The following is a 23,644-nucleotide window of genomic DNA, read 5'->3' as shown; positions in this document are numbered from 1 at the left end:
GCTCACTATGCTTTTGAACGAAGCTGTCTTTGACATGCAGCTTGAGGGAATATGCAGGCTTTTGAAGCTTTGAGACTGTCAGGGGGCTAGTCTGTAAAACAGAGAGAATGTATCATTTACTGGCACTTTAGGAGTGTTCTTTGGTCAGCCGAGATGTGCAGGAGAGAGTGAGAAGCTATTACTCATTCCTTAAGTAGTGTTTCATGAGTCTTGCCAGAGGGTCACCTGAAAAATTCGCATCTCAGACATAGCTGCTCCATGGCTGTAATCCGTGGTTTTTTCAGTGTTTTGCATATTGAAATGACAAAGACGTTGCTAAGGGAAGCCAGACACGACTCCAGTCTCCTCTGCAGGAATATTTCCTTTAAAAAACAATTCAAAATCAGCAATTTCTGAACATTTGGGACTAGCAGATCTGTGTCAACCCTTAACTTCTTTTTTCTTTCTTTTCTTTACGGTCTACATGTTTGAAACGGTATAGAACTGCCACTGCGAGCTGTTTCCTGCAGCGTGGGAACTGCTGGCTGAGCGATAGATCAGTTTTGCATATTTTTAGTTGTGAATTGCAGTAGCTAGAAGAAAGAAGTTTTTAGAGAGTGGTAAGGCAGGGGTCAAGTAGTTAGCAGGTCTGTTTTCTGCTCCCAGTTATTGGATCGCTTCAGGTGACCTCCAGCCAAATAGTTCCAGATTACGGAACCAACTTACTATGTTTTGATGTTCCAGGAACATGCAAATTGAACGCATGACCTCTCACCCCACAGCCGCTGTGGTACGTGATCCAGCACTTTGAGACAGTTCACACAGTGTTACTGCTCTGTTAATGGTCTTCTGGGAGTGTTTGAGAGTCTGGGACATTTCTGTTCATTCTTCTGCGGACAGAAGGTTCAGCTTTCACTGAGCTTCACAGCCTGGCCTTAAGGAGTCAGAGATCCCAAGTGAGGATCAGCCCAGATCCTCATCTGGGACACCAAATGCTGTATTCAAATTCCAGGATTAGCCCAGCACTGAAGACCATGTCCCAGCTTGTGCTGTGAGCAGTGCCAGGAACATTGCGTACTCTGCCAGTTGTTGCTGAGCTTGAACCCCAGAGATGGGAAACCAGGCTGAAGGGAGCTTGGGCCATGCCTAACGTGTTTCTGTTCTCGTTGCAGGGAGATGATGGGCCAGATGTTCGTGGTGGATCCGGAGACATTTTGTTAGTGCATGCAACGGAGACCGACAGGAAAGGTACAGTGGATGCACCAAAGCAGAGATGAAGAGCGTAGCCTGGCATGGCCTTTTGCTGCTTGCCTTCTGTGTCCCTGCAGTGTGTGCAGTCGTGATGTGGCTGCAGGCAGCTGGGCCAGGGTGGGGAGGACTGCATTCGTGATCCTCCAAGTTGTGGGTGGCGGGGGGGATTGTGCTTATCTTTGGTGAAATGGAGGTAAGCTGGATAAGCGCCTGTTCGTTCCATTTAGCAGCAGGGATGGTATTAACTCCTCATAGCCCTTGCCCAGATCTGGAAGGCGAGGTGCACCAGTGGAGTTGGTGACAGTGCTGTGTTGGTGTCTCCATACCTCCAGCCACTGCTTTCTGTGAGTGCAGGTGTGACCAGCCTGTTGTGGCATGGGTCCTGTTTTCAGAGGTGCTCCTTGCCCTTTGAACTTCAGGGCAGTGGCGATGTAGGAGTTGCTGGAGTGACTGTTGTATCAAAGCAGGAGAGGAGGGGTGTTGGTTTGGGTCTAATGCAGTACCCATGGGCATCGGGCAAGCTGTCCAGGTGCTGGTCTGCTGACACCCCTTATTTTCAACTTACAGTGTCACTTCCTAGTCCCACTCTGTACCAGTTGCATACTGGTAGCCACTCAGACCAGTTCAGAGAGGGAATCCACAATACAAGAAAGGAGATGTGGGGGAGGAAAAGGGAAGTTAGCAACTCTTCGCTGTAGATTTGTTAAAATCCCACTTTATGTCTCCAAACCCAGTCACCATCCACATCAAGCAGCTCCTTTCCAAGACCTGTGGCAAAGACAGCCTTTGCAATGTTTCCAGAGAGTGATTTTGAACCTGCCAAACACATCTGTGCTGATGGCCTTAACCAGAATTGATCTCCTTATCTCCCGGGATGCAAGGCGCAATGCGCTAACCTGCTGAACCACTCAGTGCTCGTATTTTAGAGATTTGATAGTCAAAGGGGAAATATCTTTCGTGTGCATTTTTAAATGGCAGGGTTTTTACTGTAGCATAAGGTGTTTGCAATTACTTACCAGCACCATTCAGCTAGCAAGAAAATCCTTCCCCTGACAGCTATGTTTCCCTGTTTACATTGGGCATCAAATCCAGGCAGAAAGGACCAAAGTTAGAAACATACTAGAGAGGAGGTGGCAATTGATTGCGCCAAGGCTAGATCTGTATATTTAAAAAAAAAATAGTCTAAATGAGATGGCGGAAATACCCCTTATAAAAATGCTGAAACTGGAATAGAGAAGCTCTGATTTACTCCTGCTGTTCTCCGGAGCAAGCATCACGTTGGAGGAACATCCCTACTGTTCCTGTGAAAGACAGCTACTTGGTAAAGGGACGTGTGCTAGACCTCCAGTTCATGAATGGGGGGCTCAGAGGGTGCTGCAAGCAGTGAGGTGAAAGCCATTGAGAACCGCTCAAGACTAGGAAAAACTAGAGCGGGATTTTAAATGCACAGCAGTGCGGACGGGGAGAGTGGCTGAGGGGAGGGAGCTCTGCACGGCCAGTTTCTCAGAATAGTCACAGAGCTTAGCCTCACAGGCTCTGCCAAGCCACTGAGCTGAATGGAGCACGGAGGAATTTGTGCTATGCTAACCCAGTGTTTGGGTGACCGAGAGGGTTAATGAATTAAGCTTACAATGAGAAGAATTCAGGGCTTGTAAATCAATCAGCCAAACGGCACAGAGGGGTATAGTTAAGAGGCTTTCCTTTAAAGATGAATTTCTTGGCAGCTTCAAGTGCCAGAGCAGACCAGCTGTATTACCTCACGTTGCCTTTTGGGCAGATGGGAACCCAGAATAAATGTAACTCCACGCCCTGTTGCATGATGCTTCTTGTCCATTTGAGTTTTCTAAAAGAGCTAAATGGAATAAGGGATAAAGAGAGACTTGTGGTCTTTAGGAATAAAATCCATGGTCAGTTAAGTGCTCACAGCCACACGCGCTTGCTGTGAATGCAGGATTACAGCTGGACGAGGCCTAGGACTCACCCCTGACATGACCACCCAGCCTCCGGCTTTAGAGCTTACGTATGATTGTCTTCAACCAAAAGGCAGCAGCGCTTTCTGATTTAAGAGCAGGAGGAAGCGGCGTCCCTGTCAGGCTCCTGCCAGGAGAAACACCGCAGGTAGAGAGGCATAACGAGCACACCGTGCCCTGCTCTTTCCCACCCTCCATGCGCAATGGATGGATGTTACAGCTCATGGGTGTGGGGTGATCCCCGTCCTGGCTGAAACAAGCTTTACATGTACAGCCTAGCCTGGGCAGGCAAGGCAGAAGCTTTTTCTCCCCATCTGCGCTAACAAGGCTCTGCCAGCGGTTGCAGTGGGCTGGGCAGGGGCAGTGTGCCATCCCACTGCACATGCTGCCTGCAGTGCTGCGTGGTTTTATACCGGGGCTAATAAGTTTCCATTTTGACCGCTGCTGTCCACAGTGACCAAGCTTTACCTGGGACTGCGAGTGTACTGCAGTCCTGACCTAAATCTTCTTTCCCATTTGTGGTTCCTGCTTTTTCGAATTCCCTCCTTTGTGCCCATGATGATGGCCAAAGCCTTTACAATTCTGGGGCCTGTAGCACCCACTGCTGCAGATGAATAAACAAAAGCTGTCTGCGTGCACCGCGTCAGAGTCTGTGTTGTGGCAGGGTCATGGACATGGTAGCATCAGTTTTTGCAGTGCAATTTACTCTTTTTTTTGGCTGAAAATAAGAGTTTATATTTACAATGTCCTGGGGCAGATATCCTGGAAGGTAGCAAGGGCAGAAGGTCTGCAGCACCCGTATCATCACGTCGAAACGCGTGTGTTCCTGATCAGGAGGGAAGGGTGACCATGTCTTTCTGCAGGGTTCTGTGCTGCCCAGGCAGTAGAGACAGAGAACAGGCACCCACATCTCACCATCAGATCTTCTCTTTAAAGTATCCGCAAGGTCTAAACCACAATTTTCCTTGACCCATTATTGCAAGTTCCTGTCCCACAAGCAGGTTTTTTTCGCTGACCCCTTTGGTAGTCGCATAAGGGAAGCAGCAAGCCTGAGTGCTGCAAATGGGAGCCAGGCTGGTGGGGACAGGGCAGTGTCAGTGTTGCTCTTGTGCCGTAGGGTCCATCTGCCGGTAAGAAAAAACAGCACAGCATTTCTGTAAAGTCTGTTCGTGTCAAAATGTGTCCGTGTCCTCTTCCTGTAAAACTGGATTCAACCTTACAAGAAGCTTCCTTTTTCTGAAAGCAGGGTTGACTGTGGCTTTCTTGTCTTTCTCTGTAGATCTGGTGCTGTACTGTGAAGCCTTTCTGACTACATACAGGACATTTATTACCCCTGAAGAGCTCATCAAGAAGCTACAGTACAGATATCCTTTTGCATGAGTGGCAGTTTACTCCCACCCAGGAATCAGAGCCAAGCACTCATCGTGCAGGGAGCTGGTGGCAGGTTGTTTGCTCAAAAGCCTGCTGACAACGTGGTCGGTAATGTGCTTGCCCTGGAGGTGTCCCAAGCAGGACTTCCTTCACCTCTGCAGCTGCAAATGGGAAATGCTGCTGGGCAGGTCCAGGCAGGGTGGAGTACTGGACCTGAGAGTAGTCTCCTGAGGGCCCTGGCAGGGGAGAATAGCAGTTCAGATTTTCTGTAAATCACTGGGAAATTGGTCATTTGTTTGGGACATCTTGTTTGTAGAATAGAGATCACACCGCCTTCTGGAGGGGCTGCTTGGGCAGGTGTAGTTTAATGCTAGAAATGACTAAACCATCAAGACCTATTCTCTCTCTTACTAAAAGAAATGCAGCACAGGAGATAATGTCCTCTTGGCCTCCCAGTTCTGAACAAAGCTTGTAACTGCTAAGAAGGTGAGGGTCCCTGCGTGGCAGGGTGAGCATTAGCATTTCTGGCAGCGTATGGAGAAGGCTTCTTGTTGAGGACCCTGCCTGCAGTTCCTTGCCCTTGGCTCTGTTCCCATAGGTCCCTTTGCCCTCAGCTTAGCAGGTCAGTGTCTCGGTTCAGGCAGTGCAAAGGCCTTGTGGGCTTTGGTCCTGTGGGCTTAGGTCCTGTATGCCCACGTCAAAGGGAGCCTGACGTCACCCTCTCCCGCGTCGCAGCTCATCACTGCCATCTGCAGCAGAGCTGCTGCTCCCCTTGCTCCTGCTGGGATCAGTGTGGCCAAGGACACAGCAAATCTCACTGCAGAGCAGTTGTCAGTGAAAATACTGGCTGGGGCATTCCTGCAGGCCCTTGTTAATACTTGACTTACTGATAAGCTTTTTCTCTTTCCCTTTGTCCACCTGGCAGAAGCTTTCTCAACCTGTGCTGTGTCCCCTGCCACCATTCTCCTTGCAGTAAATTGGGCAGTGAGGAAGGTAGAGGTGACATCTGAGATCTGTTGAGACCAGATGTCACAGACCAGTGGGGGATATCACGGTAGAGGAGTGCTGCTCATTAAATTCCACCTTAGAGAGAACAGTTTCACGGTACACCTGCTCTTCTAGCATCAGTTCTGCAAGGTGTAAGTACCTCCTCACACCCCTGCTACCGGCAGCTGGTGGTAGCTTAATACCATGTTAATTAGAGCCACATCAGTGTCCCTTATCTCCTGGAAATTGAACACCAGTTTCAGTCAAGACAGAATAGTACGCTATTCTAATGTTCCTCAAGACAGCTGTTAATTGCACTGATGCTGGTCTGACCACATTAAGTTGATTCTTTAATTTGCAACCAACATATGAGAAGTTTTGCCACTTTCCAGACACGTTTAAAAAGCGAGTCAGTAAGAACACCTTCTTCGTGCTGGTGAGAGTGGTGGATGAGCTGTGGTGAGTTGCCTTCTTCATTTCGGGATGGGAGATGTGGGGTCAGTAACAATACAGAAATCTGGCAGTTGCGAAGATGTGTTTTTTAAACCCCATCTATGATGACAGCTGAAATCCCTTACCCTGACCAGTGAGACACCTATAGTTCTGAACCCTCTTGTTGGAAGAGCAGGTTCTCAGTGTGTCCTAACTGGGTCAGTGATTTTAAAATAACCAGCAAAAGTAGAATCTCTGGGAGAGGAAGAGCTGGGAAGAGGAGGAATTTCAGTCACTCAGTTCTGCTTGTAGGGCAGAGTGACAAGACTCAGTACAGGTACAAACTCTGTAGCTCAGAGTCGTAGCTCTGATGCCTTCCCTGGGTTCTCCATCTTTCTCTCAGCTTAGTGGAGTTGACGGAAGAAATTCTGAAGCTGCTGATGGACCTGGTCTTCCGGCTGGTCTGCAATGGGGAGCTGAGCCTCGCCAGAGTGTTACGCAAGAATATCCTTGATAAAGTGGATCAGAAGAAAATGCTGAGCTACGCCAATTCCATCAAACCTCTTGCGGCCCGTGGCGTGGCAGCCAGGTGAGGAAAGATGCAAGTAACCATATCTTGGTCCTTTGAGAGACAGGGCATCCCTTTCTTGTGGACACAAGAGATTTCTCAGTCCAAAATACAAGAAAGGAAAGACAACAGGTCCCGTTTTCTTAGCCTTTATACTTCATCCTTGTTTCCTACAGGCCAGGCACCCTGCATGATTTCCACAGTCATGAAATAGCTGAGCAGCTGACCCTCCTAGATGCCGAACTCTTCTATAAAATTGAGGTACAGAGACGAAGATGGGGTAAGAGCGGTGGGAGGGATTTGAACACATACCCCCTGCAATCTCTGGTATTCCCTGCCAGCTCTCCAAACACACCCGTTGGGTTGTAGGAGACAGCTGAACTTGTGTCAGCAAACGGCTGTGACCACAGACTGCAACTGGGAATCTTGAGGCAGAAATCCCATTTTAATGTGTGGTATTTTCCCACCCTTCTCTTCTTCCTTGGCAGATCCCCGAAGTTTTGCTTTGGGCAAAGGAGCAAAATGAAGAGAAGAGCCCCAACCTGACACAGTTCACAGAGCACTTTAATAACATGTCCTACTGGTAAGGAGCAGCTGTGGCACTGAACTGCGCACTGGTTCCCTTGTTACAAGTGGGATAATGTATATTTTTGCCCAGGAAGTAGATGCAGGGCACTTTTTAAAAAGACCCCAGAGCACAAGAGAAAAAGTGAGGAGGGTTGTGGGGGGCACCATAACCTGGAGGAATTATTGTCAGTACCGTTGAGCCCTTCAAACAAACATTCCCCTTGCAAGTAAATGCACTCTGAGAAGGGTTATTGTGGTCATCCTTGAAATTATTCTTTGTTGTTAATTAGAGTGCTCTATTTAAATTGGAATCATCATGAACTTTTCAGTATTGTTGATCCATCCTTATCAGTTAGCAGTTCTGTAAATGAAACAACAAGAAATCTGGCATCTGCTTAAGTGGGTTTATCTTTCTGGGTTTTCTTCTGTCTGTTCTTCCAGGGTCCGTTCAATAATTATGCTACAAGAGAAAGCCCAAGACCGAGAGAGGCTGCTCCTTAAATTTATAAAGATTATGAAGGTATCAGCTTGATTCTTGCTGTGAATCACACACACTGCTCCTTAAAGGAGCAGAGGAGTGGGACTTTCTGGTTGGTAGAGCTGTGTGATGCTAGAAGGCTTTTCAGATCTCTAGAGTGACTGGAATATTCTCTCTCCATACAGCACTTACGAAAGCTGAATAATTTTAATTCCTATCTGGCCATTCTTTCTGCACTGGATTCTGCACCCATCCGAAGGCTGGAGTGGCAGAAACAAACCTCAGAGGTGAGGAGCAGCGAGGCCTGTCATCTTCAGGGGAAAAAGATAACTGTGGTTACGGTGTGAAACAGCTGAGTGGTTTTAACAGCTCAGCAACGTCCCAGGGTGGAGGGATGACAGATAACTGCTCTCCAGTGGGTATAATGCCACAGTGCTGGAAGCCTGCAGCATGGCTGGGCATTCTGACAGCTGCAGGAGTGCCAGCGCAGTCATGGGTGAGAACAGCCTCCTCTTCCTCTCTCCAGATTGAAGGCTTGATGAGGCTGAAGGCAGTGAGGCTCTGTGTATGTGCACTCAGGGTCAAGCTGAGTAAATCAGTTGGAGGTGTTTGCAGGATGGCATTAACTCCCTGGCCTGCGTGGCTCTCTGGGGAGAGGTTACAAAGAAAATGGGTTTGCAGCAGTGGTGTCAAAGTGGGCTTTGTGTTCTGCCAGGGCCTGGCTGAGTACTGCACACTGATTGACAGCTCCTCGTCCTTCCGCGCCTACCGAGCAGCTCTGGCTGATGTGGAGCCTCCCTGCATACCTTACCTGTGAGTTGGTATCTTCTTTCCTCTGCCATTACTTCTGCACGTTAAAATGGTTCTTTCAAGGATTTCTCAGCAGCTTCTGCTCAGCTCAGCACTTGCCTTTTGCCCTACATCTAGAGTAAGATGGCAATGTGCCACATCAACCCACGTGCCCTCTCTGGAGCAATTTGTCCTGTGGCATAGGAAGGCAGGGTGGCAGCTATCTTTTTGTAAAGAAGGCTTTTGTCAATTGACTGTGGTAAAGGAAAGATCAAACAACTGGATCTTCAGTTGATGCTTTTTAACTATATTTTTTTGGGGGTCTGTGCACAGAAAGACAAATTTTCCCCTGAGGTGCAATGGATCCCACAGCTTCGAGCTGCTACTTGCTCCTCCGTGACAGCTCTGGCTCTGCTGGCTGCACGAGCTGGTGGATGAGGAGTCTGCTTTGCCAAACATGCTCCTTCAGCCTGTTTCTAGATGAAAGGTTGAAGCTGTTGCCCTTCTCCGTAAGGGCCTTCTGATTTAGATACGAGATTTGCTCTGGGTTTACACCAGTAAAACTTCTCCTGGTCTTGCTTTCTTCCATGGAAAGAGTTCTGTAGGAAGAGGTTGCATAGGTACATGCCACCTCATCTGGCAGGGGACCACAGCAGGGCTGTGCACAGACGTGGCCGACTAGTGGAGGCAGAGGGAGGAAGGCAGCACAGACCCCTTTTCTAGGGAAACCTCAACATGAGGGAAACCCTCTTGCATAAAACTGGAAGAAAGGTTTAACCCCTGGCAGGCATTTCCTGTTGCGACCTTCTTCCAGCCTGGTCCTCCTTTCCACGGAGGGTGAATGAGCAACCTCAGCGCCTTTAGCGTGACCATGAGTGCCTTGCCTCAGAGGTTCCTCAGCTGTGCATGGTGGGCTCCTTGCACCTGAACACCTTTGGATCTGCTGCTGGGGGCATGTTTCCCTTTAGTTTAAAGTTGCAGTGCTGATGGTGGCAGCCGTGGGAGGCCGTTAGGTTGCCTGTGGCTCCCTTTTGGCTGGCTGTCCTGCCCCTGTGTGACTAACCTCTGTACTTGTTTGCTTACTCCCTGGCCCGCTGCCCCTTTCTCTCTTTCAGAGGCCTCATTCTGCAGGACCTGACCTTTGTTCATCTGGGAAACCCTGATTACATTGACAGCAAAGTGAACTTTTCCAAGCGCTGGCAGCAGTTTAACATCCTGGACAGCATGAGGTGCTTCCAACAAGTGTAAGTGCAGCAACAGGGAGGGCAGAGCTGGCTCTGAGGCACCACGGTGGGGATTGGTGTGGGGGGTCGTGGCTGGGGCGCGGGAGCCCCCGTGGAAGGGCAAGGGAGTCTAAGGTCAAAGCATCATGATGGAGATGTAAGGAGACCTGGGAAGGACAGGGCTCTGGTCACAGGCTCCTTCCCTCTCTAGGTTAGCTATGACTAAAAGTTGTGAAGACGTTTTTCCTATATTAGTTTTGAGATCCAGGGCAGTAAAGTTTTGCCACTACTCTCTTTCAGACAACAGTTTTTCCTCCAGGTTTTGCTGTTGCTGGTTCCTATGTTCTCCAGTTCGTGGAGGGTTTTCTTCAATGCTGTCTTGCAGCAGAGGCAGCAGATCTAACTGCTGATTTCAGTGTGATAGGGTCTTTTTTTTTTTTCCCCTCAATTCAGCAATGGGCATGATGGTTTTCCCCTTTTTGGTGTCACACCACAGTCACAAGTATTGGGCTCAGGTAATGCAAACCCCACAGCGCTGGATGTCCCTTAGGGCAGGGCAGGGGTGGCTCGAAGTTGGGAGAGGTCCCCAGGTAGACCCTTGTTTAACTGCCACCCTACTCTGTGGTTTTCCAGACATTACGACATCAAAAGAAATGACGACATAGTGTCATTCTTCAACGATTTCAGCGACCACCTGGCTGAGGAGGCCTTGTGGGAACTGTCCCTCAAAATCAAACCTCGGAACATTACGAGGCGGAAAACAGACCGAGAAGAGAAAACCTAGGAGGAGGGGTTGTGCGAGCGAGGAGAATTGCTCCGCAGATGCACCGAGGGCAGCTATGAGACTGGAGTTCAATGTTTGTACCTGTTACTGGATGACGCACCCTCCCTCCCAGCTGGCAGCGATCCCTGGGTGTGTGAATGTCAGGCTCTCGCAGCAGGCAAGAAGTGACGGCACGCGTCAGCCGTGAAGGGCAGAGATCAGCCGGTGCTCGCTGCACTTGCCCTCCTTCTCCTCCCGTCCCTCTGTGCCATGAATCAGCTTTAAACCCGGGGAGAGAGATTTGCGGAAGGAGGGTCCCATGCAAGTGTGTTACTGGTTTGCTGGCGGATTGCGTCTGGGAATACCCAGGCTTTTGTTTTCATCCACAAAGGAGGGTCAGCAAGAGCTCAGCACCCACAAACTTGTCTGCAGAGTGGTGTTCAGCAGGCAGCAGCTGTGGAAGCCAAGGGTTTGAGTCTCCCCTGCAATGCCACCTCGAAACATGTTCATCCCTAGGAGATGAGGATGGAAGAGTCTCCCGCTGCCTGCCAGAGGAGCTCTGCTTTCGGAGAGCTGCTTGTGTTTACAGGGGTCTTCGGTTTACCCCAGATCTCTGGCGCCTTCTTCATGGGAGGAAGGCACCGGTCGTAGATATGGAAGAGGCACTGAAAATGTGGGCAGGGACCCGCCATCTCCAGTCATCGTATCCCCCTCCTCCTCTCAGATCTTGTTATTTAAGCAACGGTAACCCCTCCAAACCCTGGAAACATTGACTACCCGAGGTACTGTGGTTCACTTGTCCTGTGAACCCGTATCTTTTAGTGATGGTACTAGCTTTTGCACAGTAAATGCTGTAGTATATGAGACTGTAAATATTAGTATTTAGAATCCATTGGGGATTTTTTTCATGCATGTCTGAATACCGATGGGTTTATAGGAAAAAAAGAAAAGTGCAAAACAGTATGTATAAAGTTCACAACCAGTGACAATGTTGTTCCAAGTGCTGGAAGAACGGGGGTTCGGGGCAGCCGCATGGGTGCTGGCTGTGGAGCGGGTGCAGGAGCCGAGCGAAGGAGCCAGTGGGTCCATTTCTGGGGTTGGAAATGGGAATCGGGAAGGAGCCCTGTGCCCGGCCGAGCTGCCCCGTCCCCTCCACCCCACTCCTCTCTCTTCTCACTGTTGCCAAATGGTTTTTTCAGGGGGTCCCCATCTGGCTGACCCTTGGTGCTGTGCTTCGTGATCCACGCTTTGGCAGGAGCCCCAGCAGATCCCTGTCCCCAGTCCCGCTGTGTCGGAGCCAGCAGGGCAGGGGCAGCCCGGCATGGAAGAGCGAGGGGGGGGGGTCTCATTTCCCACACACGCAGCGTTAACCCCAATCTGTTTGGTGTGCCTTATTCAGCCCCTCTGTCCCCTCTTTGTGTCCCACCCAGGGTGTCCTCCCTAGTGCAGCCCCAGCCAGGCCATTTCACGTCCCTCCCCTGTCCCCATCCGATGGTTTACAGTGTGGTCGTGGGTTTGAGCGTACGCTGTAGGTTTTAGCAGCCTTGCGAGGCCTTTCTCAGCACCGTGTCTTGTGGTCACAGGTTTTTACAGAGTTCCGTCTAACAAAATCCTGCGGTTTTAGGACAGGGGCTCACAAGGAATACGGGCAGGGTGTCTGTGTCACAGAGCATCCTTAACTTATTTCTCAGTAGCAACTCCTTGTTTCCTAAAGCCTCTGTTTATTCTGGGTGAATCAGAGTTGCAAGCACTTCCTTCTAGAAACAGATTGCAAAGTCTTAGCTGGCTCCCTGCAGACGGCAGCTCTGCCCAACGGGTGGCAGGAGGGAGCGACAGCAGTGTTGCCCCATTTGTAGGATTGTACCCCGCTCGATTATTTTCCTGAAGATTTAGGCACAGGACTTGTTCAGCAGCCAAATGCTGAAGCACAGAGAGACCCCCCCTGCCCGCTCTGGCGTCTTCTGGGGGAGGAGAGCATGGGGTCCAACACCGGTTCATGCTGTGCAACCCCAGAGCAGGAGGAGCAGGGACATTCCTGCACTGAAATGGGGCATCCAAGCCAGAACATTTCAAGAACAGTTTGTTTTTATGGCACTAAAGGGCATTGGAGCCCTGTGTCATGTCCAGCTGAGGCTTTGCAATCCCCAAAGGCTTCGCAGCCTCCATGCAGGAAGTAATCTTGTGTTTTCCTTTGTAAATAAGATTTAAAAAAAAAAAAAAAAACCAACACGGCGAGACTGTGAAAAGGCAAATACACCCCGTGTCTGGCGCAGGCTTCTCCCCGGCCAGCTCCGAGCACCTCCCTCGGACGGTGTGCTGTGGCACAGGCTGTTTCTAGGAGTGTCGTGAGCGGTGGTAGCACTAAAACCGCAGCCCATCGCTCCGCTTTCCCCGTGCGGGGGCTGTGGGGGTGCAGCATTCATGGCTGGGGCTCCATGCCACGGAGGTACAGGAGGGTGCACCTTGTCTTCAGCCCTGCTGGGATGCTCATCTCCTCTCTTGCTGGCAAGCGGGAGCTGTTACTAGGTTCTTCCCTGCACTTGAAACCATGATCCCTCCTAGCACCAAGGCGGGGGGTCTCGCTCCCCACTCTCCGCCAGTCCCCCTGAAAGCCAGAGGCTCAGCCCGCGGCGTGGGGACGGGAGGTCTGCGTGGCCGCAGCACCTCATCCAGCATGGAGGGGCCGTGCCCCCCGGCTTTCCTGCTCTGCTTCTCCCCTTCGCTCTGCGGCCATCCCCAGCCGAGTGGGCTGTCCCAACCATGGCTCCTGGCTCGTGTCCTGACCTCGGGCCAGGCTCACAGGGCTGGAAGGACCCTAAAGAAGGGTCTCCTTGCCCAGAGCAGCTTCAGGTTTGCTGACCAGAGACCCCCCCCTCTCCAGGAGCAGCACCCCTGGGGAGCAGAAGCCCAGAAGAGCAGCCCTTCGCAAGACTGGCCATGAGCGTGTTCGCCTGTCTGCCAGGCAGCGTTCTCGAGACCGTCACCTCTCTTTTGGGGGGAGGGAGGGGGTCTCAATCCCCTCTCTGCGCAGGGCAGGGAGCAAAGAGAAGCGATGCCCCCGGTCACCAGCCCCCTGCCCCGCTCTCAGGCCCCCTCACCCACCCCCAGCTGTTTGGTTGTACTATATATTTACCACTAACCCAGTCCTGATGGTGGCATCTTCCTGCAAACATTTCAGACCTGTAACTTTTATATAAAAGACAAATAAACACCAATAACAAACCCGCCTGATGATCCTGTTTACAGTGCATGCAGCAGTCTGTGGATTAAAGTGACAATCGAATCCACTTCTGGCGCTGGTGTGGCCTCGTGTTTTCTCATGTGCCCCTTGGCGTTTTCCTCTGCCCTTGGCCCTTTCCCCTATAAATCTCTTCCTTACCTCCGTCGAGATGGTCTCGCCCCAGTACAACCCAGTACAAGCCCTACACTTGGGAGGGGATGTCTGCTCCTGTCACCTTCTTCTGGGCACTGATGTCCCCCGTGTCGGGGGGTCTCGGTTCCCCAAAATACACGTAGGCAGGCGTGTGCCTGGCCACAGCCCAGCCCGTACGGCAGCCGCATGCCGGGCGGCCGAGGGCTATAAATAACCCCTGCTGCGGCCTGGGCGGCCGAGCACGCTCCCGCGCTATTTCAGTCCTGGACGGGGTTCAAAATTCCTCTGGAAATAATTGGCATCGGCCAGCTCGGGAGGAGGATGCCCAGACACTAACCGAGCATGTACCCCCCCGGCTCACTCGCCAGGGCTGGACCGGGGTGCCGCATCCCACCGGCCCGACAAAGCGCGAGGGGGCTGCGGGGTCTGTCGCAGCCCCCTGGGAGACAAGACGGGAGCGTGGCTGTGAGCAGAGCCGGGGCCTGGCATGGGGCACGCTGACATCCCCGCTCGGCTCATCCGAGCAGCCTTTGGAAGACCCAGCGGCTGGTTTTCCCCTTCCCTGCAGCAGCTCTGCGAGCGGCACCCCCAGACCTGGGGCTGCTGCATCCCCAGCACGGCCCTGCGTGGGCTCCCCTTCCCCAGGGTCTCCCCGGGGTCCTGCTTGGGCTGGAGCCCCGGCACCCACCTGCTTTGGGAGGAAACCCTGATTTGATCACTGACAGCAGAACTTAGCCTGAATTTTGTGGTGGACAAAAGCCGCGGGGCGGGGAGGGGAGGTCCTTGGTGTGCAGAGAAAACAGAAGCTTGGGCTACACCTGTATTTTATTTCAATCTGGAAGCAGCAAGAAGGTGGTGATACAGCATGTGTGTGTATTTGTGTGTGCAAAATTACCGTAGAGGCTAAATATATGGGTTTGTATCTTCTCACATTATTAATGACCGGTGAGGGCTTCTCGCACGCCCAGAGCAGAGCGGCTGCACGCCTTGGCCCCTCCGTTACACCTTGGCCGTTTGCTCCAGCCCCGGTTCTACAAGACGCTCCCTCTGCACCAGAGTCCCATTGGACACCTCCAAGTGACGGTCCGTGGTAACGGGGTTCAACATCCCGCAGCAGAACCTGATGCCGGACATGGTGCCGCTGCTCTGACGCGGCTCCTTGCTCAGAGCCGGCTCCAGCGGGACACAGCACCGCCATCGCTTTGGTCTGGGTTCCTCCTGCCTGCGGGGCTGAGAGCGGGCAGGCGAAGGCACGCGTGGCTCTGGAGCAGCTCCTCGCCCCGCCAGGAAGGACGGACGCTGCCCCTCAGCCCCGATAACGCTTTGTGGTCACCCGTTTCCCGCAGCAGCCCCGGTGATGCCATGCGGGGACTGCGGCCGCTCCACCTGCCCGTGCCCACCCCCCCGGGCCGTGCTGAGCCGCAAGAAGCCCCCGGCGCACATCGTGTCCCTGGGGTTTGGGGTCCCTGTCATAGGTACAGGGCCACCAGGACGTAGACGACCCAGCTGATGGAGGCGAACAACCCGAAGAGGAGGCTGAAGAGGACCAGCGACTGGGCTTTTTTGGATGCCGCGTTTGCCTGGGCCACGTCCCCACGGCCGAGCGCAGCCCGGGTCTGGTGCGAAGGGGAAAGGTTAGGAGAGACCCGCAGTACCAGGAGGGGGGAATTCGAGGTGCCGGGTGGGTTTGTGTAAATCAGAACCGCGCGGTCCTTACCTCGTGGGAGTAGAGGAGGGCGACGACCCCGGTCAGCAGGCAGCAGAAGACGGTCACCAGCACCGACTCCACCATGTAGTCCTTGGGCAAGCGCTGCCCACAGCCGGCGGGTGATGGCCCCGTGCTCGGCTGCCCGTCATACTGCGACGCGGGGCAGGGGGCGGTTAGAGCTGCAGGACCCCCCCACCCCGGCCTTGTACCCCCTCTTGGGTCGTGCTGCTCAAGCATCGTTTGGGGCGCCGCTTGGGACCCCGCAAACCCAGGAGGGGGGGAATAAGGGGTGACCCCGCTGCGGTCAGGGTGAGGGATACGTACGGTGGTGTAGGGCAGGGGTGAGGGTGGGATGCCCTGGGGTGGGAATGGTCCTGGCCCCCGCCCTGGCTGGTAGAGGACGGGCGCTTGCTGGGAGAAGCCGGCCGGGAACGGCGGGTAGAGGAGATGAACGCTCTTGGGGTCCGGCGGGGAATAGGGCGGCGGGTCGCCCTCGAAGGCCGCGTTGCTGACCGCCGCCGCCACCACCGTGGGTCCGTCCCCGTTGCCCGTGGGGGGGTCCCAGCGGGTGCCGGAGCTGGACGGTCCCCCGGCCGCCCCGCTGCCACCCCCTCGCTCCGGACCGTGGCCCCGGGGCCCGACCGGCGGCTCGCCCTCCATCCCACCGAGCGCCCTGCGGGGACACGGAGGCCGTGGGCGGAGGAGCGGGCACAGCCCCGGCCCACCGACCCCAACCGTGTCCCCCCCCCCGGAATTAGGGTCGCGTTTCGGGCTGGGACTGGCTCTCGCAGCCGAGCCCCCCACCTTCCCCCCCCCAGCCCTTTCGCCACCCCCGCGGCCCCGACCCCACTCACGTCGGTGCCCGCGGGCTCCCCACTTGCCGGAGGCTCGGGGACCGGGCCCCTACCCCCCCCACCCCGCTCCGGCCCCCGGTCCTCGCCCGGCCCCGGCCGGGAGCGCAGCGCCGGGCGCGTTAATCATTGACCGGTTGTTTGCCCAGGGCCCTGCGCGGGCGGGGGCCGCGCCCGGTACGGCCACCCACGGGGCTCGGGGGCGGGGGGAGCCACACGAGGAAGGGGTTTTTTTTTCGTGTAGAAACGGGTGATTCGTCTTTATTTTATATACAAAACGTTTTAGCTGGACCCGTCGTGTGCAGCAGGACGCGTAGCTCGTCTTCCCGCCCCCCCCCCGCCCCGCGTGTACGTGTCTCGGAACCGGCTTTGCCTTTCTGCGTCTGTACCGCGTTCGTCACGGGCCCACGGCCGCCCGCCCGCGGGGGCTGGGTGGGTGGGTGCCGTTATCTAAGGCCGTTATCGCGGTCCGTCCACCGGGACGCGGCCCCGCGGGGGCTGAGACCGGACGCGCTCAGCGCACGTGTGGCCGCCGCGCCGGCCCCGCCCCGTCACTTGGCCCCGCCCCGCCCCTTGGCCCCCGCCCCCGCCATTTGGCCCCGCCCCGTCACGTGTCCCCGCCGCCGCCGCCGGACTACACCTCCCGTCATCCCCCGCGGCAGCGCGTCCCGCCATGGCCTCCGCCGGCGGAGCCGAACCGGAGCGGCCGCACCCCAAACCTTTCCTCATCGGCGTCAGCGGCGGCACCGCCAGCGGCAAGGTGAGACACCGGCACCGCCACCGTCGGTTTTCTGACAGGGATCGGGCCCGCGGGGGAGCTGAGCGGTGTTCGCCGGTGCCGGCCTCAGCGTGCCGGGGCGGGCTCGGGCTCCAGCCCCGGCGGGAGGGTCGGTGTGTGGTGATGTGGTGTGTGGTGATGTGGTGTGTGGTGGTGTGTGGTGATGTGTGGTGTGTGGTGATGTGTGGTGTGTGGTGATGTGTGGTGTGTGTGTGGTGATGTGTGGTGGGGGGGTGTCGGTCCCCGGCTGCCCCGCGGGGAAAGGCTGGGCTTGGGGTCCGTGGTCCCCCCACTCTGCCTGAGCCCCCCGTCCCCTCCCAGTCCACAGTGTGCGAGAAGATCATGGAGCTGCTGGGGCAGAACGAGGTGGACCGCCGGCAGCGGAAGGTGCTCATCCTCAGCCAGGACAGCTTCTACAAGGTGCTGACCGCCGAGCAGCAGGCCAAGGCGCTGAAGGGACAGTACAACTTCGACCACCCGGGTGAGGCTGCTGCTGGGGGGGCCCAAAGAAACCCTGGCTGCCTTTTTCCTCCCCCTTCCCGTCTGTAATGCGGTTGAGGTAGCGATTGGAGAGCAGCTGGGGTTTGCTACGAGGGCCTGTAGGAAATGAGAAGTGCCGGATAACAGAAATGCTCTTTTTCCCACCAAAACACCTGTTTGTCTTTCACGTGTCCGCGTTGCTGTCGCGAAAGCCACGCTGCTGCGGGTGGTGACTGCTGTTTTAGTGCATCCTTGCAGAGAGCCATGCTGGAGAGAGTTGGAGAGCGTCCCGGCTCGCACGCTGCTCCGTCTCCTCGTCCTCGGCTGTTGAGAGGCTCTGTGACAAAGCGCATCGTTCCCCAAATCCTTTCCTGATATTCTTTGTCCACACCCTCAGGACACCCTCTTTGTCCTGCTCAGGGAGTGCTATGGATTGCAAACGGGACAACGATCTGCCCTTGGCTGAAGTCTAGAGCCTGCTGTAGGCTAGCCAGCAAATGCTCTTGAAAAGCATTAAAGATGTCTGAGGTTTTCTAAATTACTCTTAGCTAACAGGCCAAGAGCTGCACAAAATTATACAATTACCAAGTGGTTTGGTAAAATCACACAATTCCTAGCTTCATATTCGGGTTCTTAATTTCTTGGTATTGTAGTTGCTTGTAAACAGCAAATTCTCTCTTCCTTATCTCCGTAACCAAGTATAACAGTTCTAGCTTGGGCAGGGAGTGTTGGGTTGCTCCTGGTAGGAAAGAAAAAAGCTTAAGAAGTTCCTTTTTCCCTGGCACAAGACTAGGCAGAGAGCTTTTCCTTCGGGCCTAGAAAATCTGAGCTGAACATTTGCTATACCAGCATCTGAACATCCTTCTCTTTAAACCTTCCTCTCGCAGATGCTTTTGATAATGATCTGATGCATACAACCCTGAAAAATATTGTTGAGGGGAAAACTGTTGAGGTACCGACCTATGACTTCGTGACGCATTCTCGGTAGGTTTCAGTTTTGTGCAAAGTCTTGGGCTGTGTATGTGGGTGTCCCCAGCTGGGCCTGGGGACAGACCGCCGGACTGCGGTGCGAGACCCATTGAACAACGTGCTCTGGGTGTTTTTTCCTGGCAGGCTGGCGGAGACAACGGTGGTCTATCCCGCTGACGTTGTTCTCTTTGAGGGGATCCTGGTTTTCTACAACCAAGACATTCGGGACATGTTCCACCTCCGGCTCTTTGTTGACACAGATTCTGACGTCCGGCTGTCCCGCAGAGGTACTAATGCTCTGCCGTCATGGGCAGCATCAGCCTGCTCGTGTTCCTTATCCATCCTTGGCCATGTGGTAAATCTCACAGAGTTTATCTTCCCGTCCCAGTTCTGCGAGATATGAAACGCGGGAGAGACCTTGAGCAGATCCTCACCCAGTACACCACGTTTGTCAAGCCTGCCTTTGAGGAGTTCTGCTTACCGGTACCAAATGTTTCACTAATTTGATTTGGGGGGGGGGGGCTTTGGGGAGGAAGAGAAGGAGCAGGGTCGCCTGGGGATTAGCTGCACTGTAGGTGCAGCAGTGGTGGCTTTTGATACTCGTATTTCATGAATCCAACCCTCTCCCCTCCGCCGTATCTATTTAACCATTACAAGCTGCTTGTTTAAGGAACTTAAATGGTTGGTTCTTTCTTCTTGCAAAGCACCGTGGAAATCCCTAGAGGCTGCACACATTTTCTCACTGCTTGCTGCCATGGCTATTTTAGCATAGGTCCCTTTGACTGAAACACTCCCACTCTGCATTTATTCTTGTGGGAAGAAAGAAGAGCTTGGTTTCCAGCAGACTCTCAACAGGGAACGCTGGTGAAAACCCAGGGCAGACCATTACAGCATCTGCTTGCTACACAGTATAATGTGGGGCCAATTTAGGTGCTCATGTAATCAAATTAATTTGCAAAAACCCCTTTGAGAACAAAATTTGGTATGTGGATTAAATAAGATGGAAAAGGCCAGCTCAGGCGCCTCTTGCTCTAGATCAAAGCAATTCTGGGATTGTAAAAGTGGTCATTAGAAATGCTGAATTAGCCAGCCTTTTTATAAGTAGCAGGGGGGAAAAAACCCAGGGGCTCTGTGGTGGCAGAGATCAATAAAATGTCATCAGAGGCAGGAAGGAATTTCACATGCGCGTTGGGTACCTTGGCTCTCGGTAGATATTTAGCAATGGCTTGTGAAATGCTGATTAGAACCAGCTCTTAGCAAACAGACCTCAGGCCCGAAGCAGGTGACCCATTGGAAGGCAGCATACTCTTCAGAAGTGTAAAAGCAAGTACTCCACGCTTGACCTCCTGCTTCTACTTTGCAATTCACTGCAAAGGGACAATCAGAACAATCCCTGACCTTAAATCCAGTGCACGTTAGCCAATATGACTTCTCAATTCGTTTAGGTGTGACCACGACCAAGAGCTTTAACTTGCAGCCCCAGAGCACAGAAACGCCTCTATCTTTGCCCCCAGCTTTCTGGCGTTTGGTAGCTTCTTCCTAGAATAAAGCTGGCTTTTCCCATTAACAGTCTCCACCACTGTTACTGTTTTGCAGACAAAGAAGTATGCAGATGTGATCATCCCCCGGGGAGTTGACAACATGGGTAAAAGGGAGTTCGGTTCTCTGTCTGTTTTCTCTGGGGAGACCACCTTTGGGGCTGGGAAGAGAGCAGGTGGCACACCACTGCCTGGTTTGCATCCTTCTAAGGAAAAGTGTTTTGCTGGAGGGCTGTAGGGGAGGGAGCTGCTCAGAGCCTGAATGGGATGACCAGCTGCTCAGCCTGAGGAGGGCTGGAAAAAGCAACGGGAGATTGGGGATGCAGAGCAGGACACTGGTGTTAAAGCTGGTTCTGCAGTTGCTGGTTTCTGCTGAGGTCTGACCTCGCTGCAGAGGGCAGGCGTAGTTTCATTTAAGGGCTTGTTAAAACTTGAGTTGAACAGGGCTGGATGCTCCACATTTTCTAGATAGCTCAGCCAAGAAAGCCTGCGTGTCCTTTATTTCCCGTTCCTCTGCAGTTGCTATAAACCTTATAGTGCAGCACATTCAAGACATCCTAAACGGAGACATCTGCAAGTGGCAGCGAGGGGCAATGAACGGACACGGTCGGACCTACAAGCGCCCATTCCCTGAACAAACGGAGAGCAGCAGCGTGCTAGCGGCCGGCAAACGCTCCCACCTGGAGTCCAGCAGCCGTCCGCACTGACCTGTCCACATCTGAAGGATTTGCCTCTGGTCCAGGCCAACACTGAAGACAACTTTGGGAAAGGACTTCAACAGAATGGTTGGTGAAGTACCCTTTAAATCATCCTAGCAGTGGAGGGGATACTGGTGTGAAACTTCTCCCAGAGGGGAGAGGAAGGAGTTGGCCTACTGCCCCCTCCCCTCCAAAACCCCTCCCTTTCCTCCCTGCCATGTCTGGAGTTACGATGTTACTTCATGAACTGGTTGAAGGCAGTGCTACTTGCCTTAATTTTCAAAATGAGATCTAATGCTAAAGTCTCCCCTGAAAATTAAGCACTACTAGGTGATTAGCAAGATACCCCATTTCCCTGATGATGATCTTCCTTAGCAGGAAAATTATCTGCCTGGTTTTTTTCAAAAGAAAAAAACAGTCTCTTTATCTAAGACTAGCTCACACCCTGTTAACAAGCAGGTGCAGTCCTTTTCACCTTGTTGGCACCTTGAGTTCTGGCATTGCTGTCCTGCTGGCCAGCCTCCTTTTTAGCCTGTAGTAGCATGTGGGGGCAGAAGGACTGACCTGTAGAGGAATCTCTCCCGAGATGGAGATGAAACAGAGACTGTCTGGGACAAATGGGAACTTGCAGTTCATCAGGGGGACAGGCCCAAGAAGTTGTGTGATTCTGGTTCCTAATTTATTCCTTTCTAAGCTTCCAAACCTTGCTACACTGTATGATTATTTTTTTGTACCCAAATAGTTTCCTTTACCCCAGTTAATGAATGTGTGAGCTCCAACTGGATTGAGTTGCTCATGGAAACAGAAACCTGACCTTGTCAGTATTAGTGTCTTTTAGGGCATTTCTGTACTGCTGGTTGCAGATTCTGCTGGGCAGAATTTGTCCACTTCCAGAGCTGGGTGGTAAGATCAGCAAGGGGGAAAGCTGTGAATTGCAAGACCCTCCTTCTGGTGGTACAAACAGCTCTGGACATGCTTCTACCCTCAGACAGGGTCAAAGCGCTTGCCTTGCGCTCAGTTTAAACTCAAGAATGTCTGGTTTTCTAAAGAGAGCAGACAAGAGGCTGCAAGTATAAACAGTGACATCCCAGTTTCTGTTGCTAACCCCAGATAAGTGGTACTGCAGCAACATGGAGTTTCTGGAAAAAAGATAATTCTGAAATGAAGTGCTGGTTGGGCCTTTGAAAATGTCCTTGTGGTATCCTTCTTCAGTCTGGACCTGTGGTGCAATTTTAACAAGGGGGGAGGGGGGGAAGTACTATTAAGAGGAACTTTTTCATATTTGCTAGTTTTCTAAAACCAAGGTCTGGCTGTGTTGCTTGTGGGTGTGTTACTTTGGCTAATAAACAAATGAACCAACAGTGAGCAGAAATGACCACTTTATGTAAAAGCTATTATTTGTGCTACTTGCACTACGCCAGCACAAAGGTACGGAAAGGAACACTTCTGGAGATGATCTTATACTCAACAGTTCTTTCTTCCCAGAATTGTTAGCTTTAGTTCTATAATGGCTGAAGCTTTATTGAGGGGAAAAAAACCCCCGGCAAACCACTTTTTAAAAAAGAAAAATGCAGTCTGCACTGTCATCCCTATAGTCTTTTCAACACTGGAAATCGGTAAAGGTTTGTTAGTAGTGATCACCACAGTTCAGTGGTACATCTCTAATGCTGAGGAGAAAGCAGTTCATTTCCTAACTGCTGCTGGGTGCTGTTTAGCTCAGGGTGACAGACAGAGTATGAGCTACTGCACTGAAGCATTAGCTCTTGGGTCTGATTTAAGTAAGAGCAAAATAGTTGCTAAAACCTACTTTGAATGACTGTGGTGTTTGATCATACCTTCCTCTGGGGGCAGGGGAGCTCAAAGCAGCCTTGAATAGCATTTGTTAGAGCAGTAAGGAATGCTACAGTAAAAAGCACCCTGGCCTGTCTAGGACTGCTGTTCTTGGTCAGCTTTGAGCTGTACTGCAAGATGCTGCTGCAGCCACGTGGAGGAAAAAAAACCAACAAACCAAACGTGGCATAGGTACTATAAACTCTTGCTGAATATCTTTACAGAGCTACTATAAATTCCCCGCTGAGTGATCCCAGTCCTTCACTTGCACCTTCTCTTACCCTCTGAATTCCTCTGCTGGTGCAGGCCAGGGTATGGGCTGTTACCTACAATATTTTTACCCTGAAGCCAAGTGTACAAATTAGAGCAGGTTTCTTTGTCAGCACTGTCAGTTCTACCTTGCTCAGAGCTCCTCTTCCTACAAGATTTGAGGTGTAACCCTGCAGCCTGGTAAATAAAACACTGCCATTGCTAGTAACAGGCCACAGGCTTCATATGAATGTCCCAAGGCCAAAGGATTCTTCTGGCTTTGGCTGACTTCTTGGCCTGCCTGAAGCTTTGTTTTAGCTTGTTTAGCCATAACAGCAATTTTTTAATGTCTATTTGTTTTATTTTTGCTTAGCTTTGTAACAATTATGGTCATGCCAAATGATTATACATAGATAATAGTAACAACTCATTATTCTATGCAGAATGAACTATTTATAAACTTAGCTTAATACTGTAATGTAATGAAAGAGGGATGATAGCAGAGCATTGAAAGTGGGGGCAAATAACACATTGTTGAGGAATATAGTCATGGGAAGATGCTGAAGACCGCAGGGCCAATTACTGGTTGTTAAAGATGTGTAAGCTTTAGAACAAGGAAAACCCAGTTTTTAGGAGTAACAAAGAAAACGGAGAAAAGTATCTGTTATGCTGGAGAGTATCCATTTATAGGAACCTGTAATATGGAATTGCAGACCAAGGTGCTAGGAAACGTAAAATACCCCTGAGTGCAACGTAGTGCAAGAAGGTGGAAACCGTCAACATCACACTCCC

General features: G+C 52.4%; 3 protein-coding genes across 10 annotated transcripts in view; 2 read left to right on the top strand and 1 right to left on the bottom strand.

The window, feature by feature from the left end:
- Positions 1-13,665, top strand: part of RAPGEF1 (Rap guanine nucleotide exchange factor 1) — a 90,818-nt gene extending 77,153 nt beyond the window's left edge. For all 8 annotated transcript variants that reach the window (XM_069770735.1, XM_069770734.1, XM_069770731.1 and 5 more), the window contains 11 exons: positions 1,152-1,227; positions 4,480-4,568; positions 5,929-6,017; positions 6,394-6,579; positions 6,735-6,819; positions 7,047-7,141; positions 7,567-7,645; positions 7,789-7,890; positions 8,319-8,416; positions 9,508-9,636; positions 10,249-13,665. In XM_069770735.1, the coding sequence (XP_069626836.1) occupies positions 1,152-1,227; positions 4,480-4,568; positions 5,929-6,017; positions 6,394-6,579; positions 6,735-6,819; positions 7,047-7,141; positions 7,567-7,645; positions 7,789-7,890; positions 8,319-8,416; positions 9,508-9,636; positions 10,249-10,399 (1,179 nt within the window). In that variant the 3' untranslated portion in view covers positions 10,400-13,665. The remainder of the gene's footprint in view (positions 1-1,151; positions 1,228-4,479; positions 4,569-5,928; positions 6,018-6,393; positions 6,580-6,734; positions 6,820-7,046; positions 7,142-7,566; positions 7,646-7,788; positions 7,891-8,318; positions 8,417-9,507; positions 9,637-10,248) is intronic.
- Positions 13,666-14,558: 893 nt separating this feature from the next.
- PRRT1B (proline rich transmembrane protein 1B) lies at positions 14,559-16,357 on the bottom strand. The gene is made up of 4 exons (XM_069770738.1): positions 16,314-16,357; positions 15,784-16,132; positions 15,469-15,609; positions 14,559-15,367 (listed from the first exon to the last, which is right to left on the bottom strand). The coding sequence occupies exons 2-4, from the start codon at positions 16,117-16,119 to the stop codon at positions 15,221-15,223; spliced, it is 624 nt and encodes a 207-aa protein (XP_069626839.1). The 5' UTR covers positions 16,120-16,132; positions 16,314-16,357; the 3' UTR covers positions 14,559-15,220.
- A 577-nt stretch (positions 16,358-16,934) lies between these two features.
- Positions 16,935-22,134, top strand: UCK1 (uridine-cytidine kinase 1). Its single transcript, XM_069770707.1, has 7 exons — positions 16,935-17,070; positions 17,410-17,569; positions 18,456-18,552; positions 18,682-18,824; positions 18,926-19,020; positions 20,134-20,182; positions 20,595-22,134. Exons 1-7 carry the CDS (start codon positions 16,984-16,986, stop codon positions 20,780-20,782), a joined length of 819 nt encoding a protein of 272 aa, XP_069626808.1. The 5' UTR covers positions 16,935-16,983; the 3' UTR covers positions 20,783-22,134.
- Positions 22,135-23,644: the final 1,510 nt, after the last annotated feature.

This window comes from Haliaeetus albicilla, chromosome 26 (genome assembly GCF_947461875.1).
Source record: "Haliaeetus albicilla chromosome 26, bHalAlb1.1, whole genome shotgun sequence".
In the NCBI taxonomy this organism is placed as follows: domain Eukaryota; kingdom Metazoa; phylum Chordata; class Aves; order Accipitriformes; family Accipitridae; genus Haliaeetus; species Haliaeetus albicilla.
Note: the sequence above shows the minus strand (reverse complement) of the source record. Positions and strands in the feature narration are given on the sequence as shown.

Excerpts from the sequence above, each read along its gene's own strand:
- PRRT1B (XM_069770738.1), bottom strand. The coding sequence starts at position 16,119 with ATGGAGGGCGAGCCGCCGGTCGGGCCCCGGGGCCACGGTCCGGAGCGA. Across the intron at positions 15,610-15,783 it reads CACCCCTGCCCTACACCACC|TATGACGGGCAGCCGAGCAC; the intron begins GTACGTATCCCT and ends CCCGCGTCGCAG. Across the intron at positions 15,368-15,468 it reads CCCTCCTCTACTCCCACGAG|ACCCGGGCTGCGCTCGGCCG; the intron begins GTAAGGACCGCG and ends CCTTCGCACCAG.
- UCK1 (XM_069770707.1), top strand. The coding sequence starts at position 16,984 with ATGGCCTCCGCCGGCGGAGCCGAACCGGAGCGGCCGCACCCCAAACCT. Across the intron at positions 17,071-17,409 it reads GCGGCACCGCCAGCGGCAAG|TCCACAGTGTGCGAGAAGAT; the intron begins GTGAGACACCGG and ends GTCCCCTCCCAG. Across the intron at positions 19,021-20,133 it reads TTGAGGAGTTCTGCTTACCG|ACAAAGAAGTATGCAGATGT; the intron begins GTACCAAATGTT and ends ACTGTTTTGCAG.